Below are 14256 nucleotides of genomic sequence, written 5' to 3' on the forward strand. Positions count from 1 at the left end.
CTCATCACAGAAACACACCTATAGTGCGCGCCAATAATTCAGAGCTCAGCTTCCTGCTGCTGCTGTCACTCAAACTGTGTTTTCTGTGTGTGCTGCTGTTTATTGGTCGTCCACAGTTGTGGACGTGTCAGTTGAGACATGCTGTGTTTGGCATTAGTTTTGTTCTGTGCGTCTCCAGCATTCTGGTCAAGACTATGGTGGTAATAGCCGTGTTCAAGTCATCTCGGCCAGAAGGTAAAAATGCAATGAAATGGTTTGGAGCAGCTCAACAAAGAGGCACAGTCTTGGTACTAACTGCCCTTCAGGTGGTGATTTGTGCAGTCTGGTTATCAAATGCTTCTCCAACACCATATAAAAACAGTCAGTATATCAGGTCTAAAATAGTGTATGAATGTGCTATTGGTTCAGTGGTTGGATTTGCTATGTTGCTGGGATACATTGGAGTGTTGGCAGCTGTTAGTTTTCTGTTAGCTTTCCTGGCAAGAAACCTTCCTGATAGTTTTAATGAAGCAAAGTTCATAACATTTAGCATGTTGATCTTCTGCGCTGTGTGGATCACATTTGTTCCAGCATATGTCAGCTCACCAGGGAAATATGCAGTAGCTGTGGAGATTTTTGCCATCCTGGCTTCAAGTTTTGGATTACTGGTGGCTATATTTGCTCCAAAGTGCTACATTATCCTCTTACGTCCAGAGAGAAACACTAAGAAAGCTGTCATGGGACGAGCTATGCAACAGAAATAGAAAACAAATTCTATAAATTTTTACTGTAAATTTCATACAACTGAATGTCAGTAGTTTAGTGGATGTGTGTGAGGTGTACAAAGTACATGTAAGTTATTTTGGCCATGCTGGTGAGTCTAGCTGAAATAAATGGTTAAGCTTCAATACATTTGATTTCTTCCATTTTTTATCTAATTAAAATCATAATAAAACATATGAATCACCAGAGTCCGGGTCGTTCATTCACATTTTACCATCTGTGTTCAGAGCATCAGAGCATTTACAATACTTTTTCAACAACACTTCTTACAATAAAGTGCAATTCATTAATGTTAGTTTATACCACAGCATGTACTGACATTTAAACATTTGTTTTTAAAGCATTTATTAATTTAGGTTAATATTAATGTAATAAGTAATTAATTTACAAAAGTTTTATATTATCTTATATTGTAATATGATTATTTTAATGCTGATTTATGTTGATTCATTATTTATTAACTAATGTTAATTTATAGCTATTGCATGCACTGATGATAATGAATCAGTGGAGGGTTGCTACTTGGTATACTCCAAATTTTCCTGTGGTCCAAATCCTAATTAAATATTTTTCTTTATAACACAGGTTCTCAAAGTCGAGTCAAGTCAACTTTATTTATATACAGTTTTACAATTTCCATTGTTACAAAGCAGCTGTACATGAAACATATTGACTATAAGCAAAACATTAAAGTGATACAAGTTAAAACAAAAGTGAACACATACAGAATTCAGACATGCACACAGGTTCATACACACCCATATGCATTAAACACAACTCCACACACACAGAGCACAATATACACAGCACTGACACACTGAACCCAAAAATCCAATGGAGAAAAAAAACCTCAGGAGAACCCAGGCCCAACCAGGGGAACCAGTTCCCCTCTGGCAAAAACTGCAGCATCTCTACAAGCTCGACAGTGCTTGCACAACTAGGCTAAATAAAAAGAAAATAAACATAGTAAAAAGGTTGATAATAGGTTTAATATTATCATTAATAATCCAATAGCAGTTGACCATTTTGTAGTGAGTACTTGACGGGTCGCCGCTTCCCTCTTTCAGCTCTACCATCTCAGCTCTTGTCAGGTAGCCGCTTCCCTCTTTCAGCTCTACCATCTCAGCTCTTGTCAGGTAGCCGCTTCCCTCTCTCAGCTCTACCACCAACTCTGGGCATGGACTGCATCCTGCTCGCTGCGGTAGCCTCGGAACAATGAGAAAAGACGGCTGAGAGTGGAGTACTGTACTACACTCTTTGATGCAGCAAGTACATCAGTTGTTATGGGAAGTGTTCCTGGTTCCGGTTGATCTAACTTTATGCTGCCTAAACCCTCAGAGGATTTGTATTATGGAAGTGTAGTGTATGCAAGATTGAAAAGATGCGTCTTTAATCTAAATTTAAACTGACAGTGTGTCTGCCTCCAGGACAGTACAAGGAAGACTGTTCCAAAGTTTAGGTGCTAAATAGAAAAATGATCTACAGCCTGCACTTGATTTTAAAATTCTAGGTATTACCAACTGACGGGAGCACTGAGAACGTAGTGAACGTGAAGGAAAGTAATACAAGATAAGCTCACTCAGGTACTGAGGAGCTAAACCGTGTAGGGCTTTGTAGGTAATCAGTAAGATTTTAAAAAGAATGCGTTGCTTAATAGGTAACCAGTGCAATGTTTACCCAGGCTAATATGCTTGTGCCTTTTAGTTCGTGTAAGAACTCAAGCTGCTGCGTTTTGAACTATCTGGAGTTTTTGTAATAGGCCCACAGGGCAGTCACCTAATAGTGCGTTATAATAATCTAGTCTTGATGTCTTCTCTGCATCTGAAAGTGACAGCATATGACGTAGTTTAAATATATTCTTAAAATGGAAAAACGCGGTTTTACAGGTGTTGGCGACATAACTTTCGAATGACAGATTGCAATCGAATAAAACGCCAAGATACTTTGCTGACGACAAGGTTTTTATGGAACATCCGTCAATAGTTAAACAGTATTCTTAGTTGTTACGTATGGAGGTTTTTGGTCCAATAAGTAACACTTCTGTTTAGTCCGAGTTAAGAATTAAAAAGTTGTTACTCTTTAAGTTTTTTATATCGACTATGCATTCCATTATTCTGTTGAACTGCTGTGTTTCGTGTGGCTTCGAGGAAATATAAAGTTAAGTATCATCAGTATAGCAGTGAAAGCTAACTCTGTGTCGCTTTATTATATCTCCTAAAGGTAGCATGTATATTGCAAAGAGCAGAGGCCCTAAAACTGAGCCCTGTGGTACACCGTACTGAACTTGTGATTTGCGTGACACCTCATTGTTTATTGCTACAAATTGAAAACGGTCGGATAAGTAAGATCTAAACCATTTCAAAGCTATTCCATTATTGCCGACGTAATTTTCAAGTCTATGTAGAAGTGTGCTGTGGTCAATGGTGTCGAATGCAGCACTAAGGTCTAGCAGCACCAATAACGAGATACAGCCCCGTAGGGGTCCGCAGTCCATAGCTAGGGGGTCCATGAAATACACTTTCACTTACCTAAAGAAACCTTTTTGAAATTAATCATTTTGAAAGCACATACTGTACGTGGTATTAAAATCCTTCAAGATGATATGTGTTTTTTTATTTTTCACAATGAAAACAACAAACTATACAAACTTCAATAGGAGTGCAAATTGTGGTAAACAAACTGTTATCATTTTGCGGGGGTCCTTGGAAAATTGTCTCACCTCTGAGGGGTCCCTGGCCCCAAAAAAGATCAGAACCCCTGCTTCATATTAGTGATGCGAAGCATCAGGAGAAGGAAACACTTTCATTCCTGATTGATGCGTATTTGTGTGTGTTAAATTTAGCAGCAACGATTTGTGATGACAGCGAACACATCAAAAACCTCAAATAACTCACACAAAATTTACTGCTGAGTTTGCTTGTCCTGGTGGTGGTCCTCTGGCTCCCAGCAGTGTTTCTAAAGTCAATTAATGCTCTCTGGCGATAGACATCCTAGTGGTGATCTTTCCTCAGATGAAAACATGTTTCCTGAGGTGACCTTTGACCTGCCAACAGCGAAACAACACAGACATCACATGCAATTACGAAACAATCAACAGATGCGTTTTACTTTGGTAAATTTCCTTTAAAAAAACGCATGAATTTTATTACATGAACCTTTATTAAATGTATTATATCCCATACTTTAGGTTTCAGATGGGACTTTACATGGGAATCACACAAAGCCACATGTTTGACATGTAAAAAATAATACAGTCTTCCTGAAAGTAACTTATCAAAAAAGATTTAGTAAAGGGAACATTTACAAGGTTTATTACAATTAGCCATTAGAGAATCGTGAATCAAAAAAGACAAAAAAGTGCATGAAAAGAATGAATGTTGGTTGTGTGTCTGTCTTCTATTTATTCTATCAGAATATTCTATTTGTGATAAAGTGATAAAAGAAATCAAAGTTCTTAAAAAAAACAGACTGTCATCTAGAGGATGCTTTGAGAAAACCTTTTTAAAACATACAAGACATGGACTGACAGCTACTGTATAATTGCACAGCATGAGCTGACGGATTTGAGCCAGATCTTTTAGTAACCTAACCAGGCTCACTGTCTCAGATCAGTATCAGTCAAGAAGCTAGTCCTCTACAACAGAAAGGCTCCAACCAGAGGAACACTTTTTTAGAAGGGAGTTGGGTCGCGTATTTTGCGTTTCATGACATATAAAACAAAAAGTGCACCTTAAGAAAAAGTGTAAGGCTGTAAACAAAAAAATAATAATAATTTGCCCACATTGGTTATCAATAAAGTGAATGTTCAATACTGAAACAAATTGCCTGAGCTAATTAAAATATGACAATTGAGGGATTCCCGGTGACGTCCTAATTTCCAGTCATGCCTGTTTGGCACCTCCCGCTTTTTTAAGTTACACCCTGCTCAATGTTTATCATAAATTAGTGAGCAAAGTGAGTGAGTAGGTAAGAAAGAGAGTAAGAGACAGAGAGAGATGTGGATCACAAACATCTGCTTGTATCTGTCCTTAAACTGTATCTCTGCAGCTTTAATCCTCAATTCAAGTACTTGTCAGCTTCAAGGACGCTTCAAGTTAAATGGGATGTACAAGGATGGAGATCTTATACTCGGAGGCCTGTTTGAGGTTCATTTTCTCACAGTGTTCCCAGAACTGAGCTTCAGAACTGAACCAGAACCACCATACTGTGAACAGTGAGTCTGGAGCCAAATGGAATAAGGACAGCAAAATGAGAACATCAGAAAAAGCATATATGCATATATGTAAAATTGCTCTTTAAAAATCACATTTACTTAACTTTTTTGTCATTTGCTACTGTTTAGTTTCTCAAAGGATGTTGGAAAATATACAGAATATATGTGGCATTGTGTTGATGATTCTCTTTTTTATTTCCCTTAATAAGAATTATAATGGCTTCATATCAAAATGTGTGTTTGTTTTTCTAGATTTGATATGGCAAGTTTCCAGCAGGCACAGACTATGATTTTTGCAATAGATGAGATCAATAAGAATCCAAACCTGCTGCCAAACATCACCCTTGGTTATCATCTGTATGACAACTGTGTTATGTTGGGAATGGCGTTCCGGGCTGCTATTGCTCTGGTCAGTGGGACAGAAGAGTCCTTCTCCAATCTCAACTGTACTGGACAACCACCAGTCATTGGAATTGTGGGAGACTCAAATTCCACTCCTTCGATTGCAATCTCCAGTGTGCTGGGGCTGTTTCGAGTGCCTATAGTAAGATGGGATGAAATTCATAAATAATACAATACACTACGCTGCGCATTTAAATTGTTATAACAGCAAAAACCTGTGCAAATATCCTAAATCTGTGTCTTCAAATAAATCATCAATTGCAAGAATTTGAATACAATCGGTACAGCAGGAATAACATATATGTGTACCATTTCTCTTTCTTTTCCTTTATTAGGTTAGCTATTTTGCCACCTGCTCCTGTTTGAGTGACAGGAAGAAATATCCCTCTTTTTTCAGAACTATCCCCAGCGATGCCTTCCAGGTGAGGGCTATGATGCAGATCTTGAGACATTTTGGATGGACATGGGTTGGTCTTCTTTATAGTCATGATGATTATGGCACCTATGCCGCTCAGTCCTTCCATCAAGAGGTGCAGTTGTTTGGAGGCTGTGTGGCTTTCTCTGAAATCCTGCCTCTTGATAACAACCGCAAAGATATTCGGCATTTAGTGGGGGTTATTCAGGCCTCTACAGCTAAAGTGGTGGTGGTGTTTGCCACTTCTACTTATCTGTTGCCTTTGATGGATGAGATAGTGTTGCAGAATGTGACGGGCAGGCAGTGGATTGCAAGTGAAGCTTGGGCCACCTCTCCTGTGTTTCACACTCCACGTCTTCTGCCCTTCCTGGGGGGCACACTGGGCATCGCCATACGGCGTGGAGAGATCCAGGGACTTCAGAATTTTCTTGTACGTCTCCTTCCTGACAATGACCCAAAAAATAATATGGTGAGAGTCTTTTGGGAGAACATATTCGGGTGCAGGTTTGAGACTGAAGGCAGTCAGGGAGAAAAAGCATGTACAGGTCAAGAGGATCTGAGCAGTACAAACACAGCATACACTGATGTATCAGAGCTGAGGGCTTCATATAATGTGTATAAAACCGTTTATGCTCTGGCACATGCACTTCATGACCTGATGCAGTGTGAGGAGGGGAGAGGACCATTCAGTGAGAATACATGTGCTGACATAACCAACCTGCAGCCCTGGCAGGTAATGAGAAGTAATACAGAGCAAAATACACCAAAATGTAAAAAAAACATCCTTTATCTAACTGCCTTCTGTACAGCTGGTCCATTATCTACAGAAAGTGAATTCACCACAGGTTTTGGGGACCGTGTGTCATTTGATAAGAATGGAGATGCTCTGGCCATCTATGATGTGATGAACTGGCAGCCGAGCTCTGATGGGTCCATCATTGTCCGAACAGTCGGTGTGGTGGATGAAGGGGCGGCAACAGGGAAAGTGCTCACACTGAATGAAGAAGCATTATACTGGAACTTTGGACAAGAAAGGTAATACATTATATTTGACATTTCAATTTAACAAATATAGATGTATATGGTCACTAAAAGACATCATTTAGATGCAGATACATGACTTATTTTTTTAATGATGTCTCCTTCAGCCTCCGCGGTCTGTGTGTAGTGAGAGCTGCCCTCCAGGCACCAGACGAGCCAGGAGGAAGGGCCTTCCTGTCTGCTGCTTTGACTGCCTGCCATGTGCAGATGGAGAGATTTCTAACACAACAGGTGAGATTATTTAAGAATAAATCATATAATAACACATAATTTATACAAATAATCATTATTCTTTCCTTTTTATCAATGTATTATGAGATCACTGAGTGCATTGTCCAGATGAGTTCTGGTCCAATCCAGATAAGGATCAGTGTATCCCTAAAGAAGTGGAGTATCTGTCCTATGAGGAACCTCTGGGCATCTCTCTGACCACTGCTCTTACTGCTCGGCACTGCTTCTGTGCTTCGTATGTGTATTTTGCTCATCACAGAACACACCTATAGTCGCAATAATTCAGAGCTCAGCTTCCTGCTGCTGCTGTCACTCAAACTGTGTTTTCTGTGTGTGCTGCTGTTTATTGGTCGTCCACAGTTGTGGACGTGTCAGTTGAGACATGCTGTGTTTGGCATTAGTTTTGTTCTGTGCGTCTCCAGCATTCTGGTCAAGACTATGGTGGTAATAGCCGTGTTCAAGTCATCTCGGCCAGAAGGTAAAAGTGCAATGAAATGGTTTGGAGCAGCTCAACAAAGAGGCACAGTCTTGGTACTAACTGCTCTCCAGGTGGAATATGTGTTGTCTGGCTATCAACTGCTCTCCAACACCCCATAAAAACAGTCAGTATATCATCTAAAATAGTGTATGAATGTGCTATTGGTTCAGTGGTTGGATTTGCTTGCTGCTGGGATACATTGGCTCTGGCAGCTGTTAGTTTTCTGTTAGCTTTCCTGGCAAGAAACCTTCCTGATAGTTTTAATGAAGCAAAGTTCATAACATTTAGCATGTTGATCTTCTGCGCTGTGTGGATCACATTTGTTCCAGCATATGTCAGCTCACCAGGGAAATATGCAGTGGCTGTGGAGATTTTTGCCATCCTGGCTTCAAGTTTTGGAGTATTAGTGGCTATATTTGCACCAAAGTGCTACATCATCCTCTTACGTCCAGAGAGAAACACTAAAAAAGCCCTAATGGGAAGAGGTACAGAAAAGTAATAATTTTACTTTGTATGACTGTGAAATGAAATTGTTAATGACACTACTTTGGCTTTTTTACGTTTGTTCAAAAATCAACAAGCCTGTTTATTAGTATGATTGTAGTTAATAGCATATGGAGTAACCCTTCATTTTCTATGTACATAATAAAAATATATGATTTTAAATGTATGCCTAATTAAAAACAATACTAAGAACAAAAGACTGGAGTGTTTGTCAGAACAACCTGTATTATAGAGAGATATTCAGGTCATTCCTGAAAAATGCCTTTAATTTAGACTTTGAGTCATCACATACCACAAACATGAGAGCAAGTGATAATGTCAACTTTAAGTTAACACAGCACCTTATGGTTTTTTTCAGTCTTTCCCAAATTTGTCTTAATTTTTAACATTTTTTCAAAGTGCCTTCTGAACCATGAATATAATGGTAGTTCTCGGCCACCATTGACTACGGTTGTAGGACAAATTACAATGGTAGTCAAAAGTTCCCCACTGTTTCCTTTCCTACAGTCTTAAAAATACCTTCTTTTGTGTTCATCAGAACAAAGAAATGTATGCAGATTTGTAACAACTTGAGGGTGAAAAAATGATGCCAGAATTTTCATTTTTGGGTGAACTGTTCCTTTAACATGACGTTAATTCATTTGAATCTTGTTCTATTGAATCTTGTACAGTATCTGTATTTTTTCCTCGGAGCAACAGGAAAGGGCATGAGTGACATCTAGAGGACATTTTATTGAAAATACTGTTACAGAAAACACAAGGCAAGTAGGTGTACAGTTGAACGGGTCAGTAAACAAAACATAATTACATAATTTGTCTCTCAGCTGATGTTTTGTTTTCATTTGAAGATCGATTTTGTATTTATCTATTTCATCTGGCAGCAAAGTACAGAACTACAAAAACACAGTTGTTATTCCTAAAAACGAGTTTAGTGAAGAAAAAAGATTCAAAGAGTCACTATCTGCTTTCCATCAATGCCCATCTGGCACCGCCTGCTCTTTTAAAGCAACACCCCATTCAACATTCATCATAAATGTTTGAGCCAACTGTGTGAGAGGGCCAGAGAGAGAGAGAGAGATGTGGATCACTCTGTATATTTGTATATGCCTGTTCTTAAACTGTATTTCTTCAGCTTTAATCGCTGACTCGGCTACCTGTCAGCTCCAGGGACGTTTTAAACTGAATGGAGTGTATCAGGATGGAGATCTTATACTCGGAGGCCTGTTTGAGGTTCACTTTTTCACAGTGTTTCCAGATCTGAGCTTCACAACTGAGCCAGAACCACCATACTGTGAGAAGTGAGTCTGGAGCCAAACTGAATGCACAACTATAAAAGAAAAGCGAAAGATGGCGGCAAGGTTTTTGTAATTATAGAAAATTATGTTTTCCTCAGTCTCACTTGTTCTGTCATTTGGGAGCAAAAATGCTGTGTTACAACAAATACTTGTGTGTCCATACAAATTGTCCTGTACATTGAAAAAACGATTGTTTTTGGAATGTGTTGGTGCTTCTGTTTTATTGTCCACTAATTATTCCTTCTTTAGTATCAATATCATTTCTCTTGCTTTGTGAAGATTTGATATGGAAAGTTTCCAGCAGGCACAAACTATGATTTTTGCTATAGAAGAAATCAATAAGAATCCCAACTTGCTGCCAAACATCACCCTTGGTTATCATCTGTATGACAACTGTGTTATGTTGGGAATGGCGTTCCGGGCTGCCATAGCTTTGGTCAGTGGGACAGGAGAGTCCTTCTCCAACCTCGACTGTACTGGACCACCACCAGTCATTGGAATTGTGGGAGATCCAGGATCCACTCCCTCGATTGCAATCTCCAGTGTGCTGGGGCTGTTTCGAGTGCCTATGGTAAAATGGGATGAAAAAAGTAAAAATGGATATGACATGCATTTATGCTATGCAGTTCTTGCAGTTTTTACACAACTTTCTAATTCTCAATCATAATCAATCATAAAAAATGTTGTTTTTTGGCTTTTCTTCACTTTCTCCATCTAATCTGTACCCTCATTAGGTTAGCCACTATGCCACCTGCTCCTGTTTGAGTGACAGAAAAAAGTACCCGTCCTTCTTCAGAACTATCCCCAGCGATGCCTTCCAGGTGAGGGCTATGATGCAGATCTTGAGACATTTTGGATGGACATGGGTAGGTCTCCTCTACAGTGATGATGATTATGGCATCTACGCAGCTCAGTCCTTACATCAAGAGATGCAGCTGTTTGGGGGCTGTGTGGCTTTTTCCGAAATGCTGCCTCATGATAACAACCGCAGGGATATTCTGCGCATAGTGGAAGTGATTCAGGCTTCTACGGCTAAAGTGGTGGTTGTTTTTTCTACTTCTTCATATCTGATGCCCTTAATGGATGAGGTATTGATGCAGAACATGACAGACTTGCAGTGGATTGCAAGTGAAGCTTGGGCCACTTCTCCTGTTTTTCACACTCAGCGTTTCCTGCCCTTTCTAAGGGGCACACTGGGCATCGCCATCAGACGTGGAGAGATCCAGGGACTTCAGGACTTTTTGTTCCGCCTTCGGCCCAGTAATGACCCAAGAAATAACATGTTGAGGATTTTCTGGGAGAATATGTTTGATTGTAGTTTTGAAACAGGGGGTAGAGAAATAGATGGAGAGCAATTTAAAAAGGTCTGTTCAGGAGAGGAAGATTTATACAGCACAAATACAGTGTACACTGATGTTTCAGGGCTGAGACCAGCCTATAATGTGTATAAGGCAGTTTATGCTCTGGCACATGCACTTCATGACCTGATGCAGTGTGAGGAGGGGAGAGGACCATTCAATGAGAATACATGTGCTGACATAACCAACCTGCAGCCCTGGCAGGTAAGAAATAGAAAAAAGATTGTCAAAAAATATATACTGTATTTAAAAAAATCACATTTACATTTAACAACTGTCCTTTCTGTAAAATGTGCAGCTGGTTCACTACCTACAGAAAGTGAATTTCACCACAGGTTTTGGGGACCGTATGTCATTTGATAAGAATGGAGATGCTCTGGCCATCTATGATGTGATGAACTGGCAGCCGAGCTCTGATGGGTCAATAAAGGTTTACACAGTCGGTGTGGTGGATGAAGGGGCAGCAACAGGGAAAGTGCTCACACTGAATGAAGATGCATTATACTGGAACTCTGAGACAAGAAAAGTAAGTAACATTTCATGTTAAGACATTTACTTTTCAAAATGTTATGGATAGAGCAATGCTTTCCATATTTCTTGTGATTAATAATATACCACTACTAACCTTATTGGTAACACTTTACATTAAGGTTCCCTTCATAAAGCATTTATAAATGTGTTCATTAATGATTAATAAGTCATTTACAAATGCATTATAAAGCAGTTATAACTCCATAAATAAAAAGGGAGATTCTAACAAAATACCTGCCAAATAGTGAGCCATTTTGAACTCACATTTATTTATTTGACTCGAGAGCAGATTCATTATTATCTTGTTGTTGTTTGCAAAATAGTTTATTAACTATTGGAAGTAATTGAATCATTAATAAAACATAATAAACAAACAAGTTTACAACTACCTTTGTGCATTTAGTGTTAAAAAGTGATCAAAAGTTTGATGAATTTATGTTGGTAAACAAGAAAAAACTACTTTGGATAAGCATCATGATCTGAAGGCATTCTGGGGGACATTAGGAATCGGATCAAGTAAGCAACATGGTTTGAAAAGTGACATAAGATATGAAATAAATAAGAAGAAGAAAGACCAACACAACATCCTACAGTCTCCAGTCTGACTGCCTATTTTGCAAATAAATAATGAATGAATACATTTATTATGAATTTATAACATGTGAGTTCAAAATGGCTCACTATTTGGCAGGTATTTCGTTAGAATCTCTTTATATTTACGCAGTTATAACTGCGTTATAATGCATTTGTAAATGACTTATTAATCATTAATGAACACATTTACAAATGCATTATAAAGGGAACCTTAATGTAAAGTGTTACCACATTATTATGTATAAGAAGATAATATAATGTTAACATAGTATAATGCCAAGTTAGCATAATGTGAATTTCCAAATCCAAGTCTTTCTGGTACAGCGGGGACTTTCAATTGTATTGTTTTTTTTCTACACTAATTACATTTTTTATTTCCTAACAAGGGTTTGAAATAAACCTTTTCACAAACCACCAATATGGCTTCTGATATTTTAAGTTACGGGGCATTCATAATTTTTATTAAAAAAAAAACAGAAATTAGCAATTAGTCTCTATTGTATGGATATATATCACAATGACGCACACGTATTAGAGCTAAATTCATGCAGATTACTTACACGAATTTATGAATGAGTGAACATCATTTATGAATCAAAAATAGTGATTTGACAGCTTTATGCGCCACAGTTGATTTTTACCCGCATTTTGCTGGTTGACAGGTGTTAATTTCAAACACTGTTCCTAACACTTCAATAACCACACTTTAAGGATTAGTTTTAAATTATTTGTGCTATTAAAGATAACTGTATTAACTAAATGATAACAGATGATGTCCCTGACAGCCTCCGCGGTCTGTGTGTAGTGAGAGCTGCCCTCCAGGCACCAGACGAGCCAGGAGGAAGGGCCTTCCTGTCTGCTGCTTTGACTGCCTGCCATGTGCAGATGGAGAGATTTCTAACACAACTGGTGAGGAAATTATGATTCCTATAAAGAATTCAATGTTGCTACTATTTCCATGTAACTTCCTCCTAAAGTCTCTGTCTTACACCTCACAGATGCAAATGAGTGCACAGTTTGTCCAGATGAGTTCTGGTCCAATCCAGATAAGGATCAGTGTATCCCTAAAGAAGTGGAGTATCTGTCCTATGAGGAACCTCTGGGCATCTCTCTGACCACTGCTTCACTGCTCGGCACCTGCTTCTGTGCTCTTGTGATGATCATCTTCGCTCATCACAGAAACACACCTATAGTGCGCGCCAATAATTCAGAGCTCAGCTTCCTGCTGCTGCTGTCACTCAAACTGTGTTTTCTGTGTGTGCTGCTGTTTATTGGTCGTCCACAATTGTGGACGTGTCAGTTGAGACATGCTGTGTTTGGCATTAGTTTTGTTCTGTGCGTCTCCAGCATTCTGGTCAAGACTATGGTGGTAATAGCCGTGTTCAAGTCATCTCGGCCAGAAGGTAAAAATGCAATGAAATGGTTTGGAGCAGCTCAACAAAGAGGCACAGTCTTGGTACTAACTGCTCTCCAGGTGGCAATATGTGTTGTCTGGCTATCAACTGCATCTCCAACACCCCATAAAAACAGTCAGTATATCACCTCTAAAATAGTGTATGAATGTGCTATTGGTTCAGTGGTTGGATTTGCTGTGCTGCTGGGATACATTGGCTTTCTGGCAGCTGTTAGTTTTCTGTTAGCTTTCCTGGCAAGAAACCTTCCTGATAGTTTTAATGAAGCAAAGTTCATAACATTTAGCATGTTGATCTTCTGCGCTGTGTGGATCACATTTGTTCCAGCATATGTCAGCTCACCAGGGAAATATGCAGTAGCTGTGGAGATTTTTGCCATCCTGGCTTCAAGTTTTGGATTACTGGTGGCTATATTTGCACCAAAGTGCTACATCATCCTCTTACATCCAGAGAGAAACACTAAAAAAGCCCTAATGGGAAGAGGCACAGAAAAGAAATAGTTTTGCATGTTACCTGTTATATCTCTATACAACTCTGAAACTGTCTCCTGCTTATAGACATATGCAGAAAGTATTCATGATACACGTTACTGTCAATTTGTTATGATTTACAATAAAGTTCATTTAAGCAGATGACAATATCTGTTTTGCATTCGTATGTGTGAAATATGAAATGTCCACTAAATTGCTAATGTAAAAGAGCAAAAAAAAGCTAAATAAGAAGAAACCTTTAACACACACATATTTTAATACATTATTTAAAAGCTAAGTGAAACACTTTTAAATGTATTACTACAATTAGGCTACACTTATATTTTACATTCAACACCAATTTGAAACATTGTGTTTTTCAGTGATAAGTTGCCGTCGATCTTTTGAAACTGTGTATATGACGTTAACTTCATATGCATTGTGCATAATAAATAAATCTTTGTGGTTATGAAATAGTTTCTGCTTGTTTTTTGTTAGACTAAATAAATGACAGAAAGAGACAGGACTGACTCAGAATAGCTTTATTATC

General features: G+C 38.7%; 2 protein-coding genes and 1 pseudogene across 2 annotated transcripts in view; all 3 read left to right on the forward strand.

The window, feature by feature from the left end:
• LOC130562554 (extracellular calcium-sensing receptor-like) overlaps nt 1-743 on the forward strand; it is a 3592-nt gene extending 2849 nt beyond the window's left edge. The window contains exon 4 of the mRNA XM_057347636.1: nt 9-743. Coding sequence (XP_057203619.1) covers nt 9-743 — 735 coding nt within the window. The remainder of the gene's footprint in view (nt 1-8) is intronic.
• A 4122-nt stretch (nt 744-4865) lies between these two features.
• On the forward strand, nt 4866-8041 carry LOC130562638 (extracellular calcium-sensing receptor-like; annotated as a pseudogene).
• An 835-nt stretch (nt 8042-8876) lies between these two features.
• On the forward strand, nt 8877-13790 carry LOC130562626 (extracellular calcium-sensing receptor-like). Its single transcript, XM_057347748.1, has 6 exons — nt 8877-9344; nt 9621-9912; nt 10076-10903; nt 10998-11225; nt 12610-12733; nt 12823-13790. The coding sequence occupies exons 1-6, from the start codon at nt 9124-9126 to the stop codon at nt 13734-13736; spliced, it is 2607 nt and encodes an 868-aa protein (XP_057203731.1). The 5' UTR covers nt 8877-9123; the 3' UTR covers nt 13737-13790.
• The last annotated feature ends 466 nt before the right edge of the window (nt 13791-14256 follow it).

This window comes from Triplophysa rosa, linkage group LG12 (genome assembly GCF_024868665.1).
Source record: "Triplophysa rosa linkage group LG12, Trosa_1v2, whole genome shotgun sequence".
Taxonomy (NCBI): domain Eukaryota; kingdom Metazoa; phylum Chordata; class Actinopteri; order Cypriniformes; family Nemacheilidae; genus Triplophysa; species Triplophysa rosa.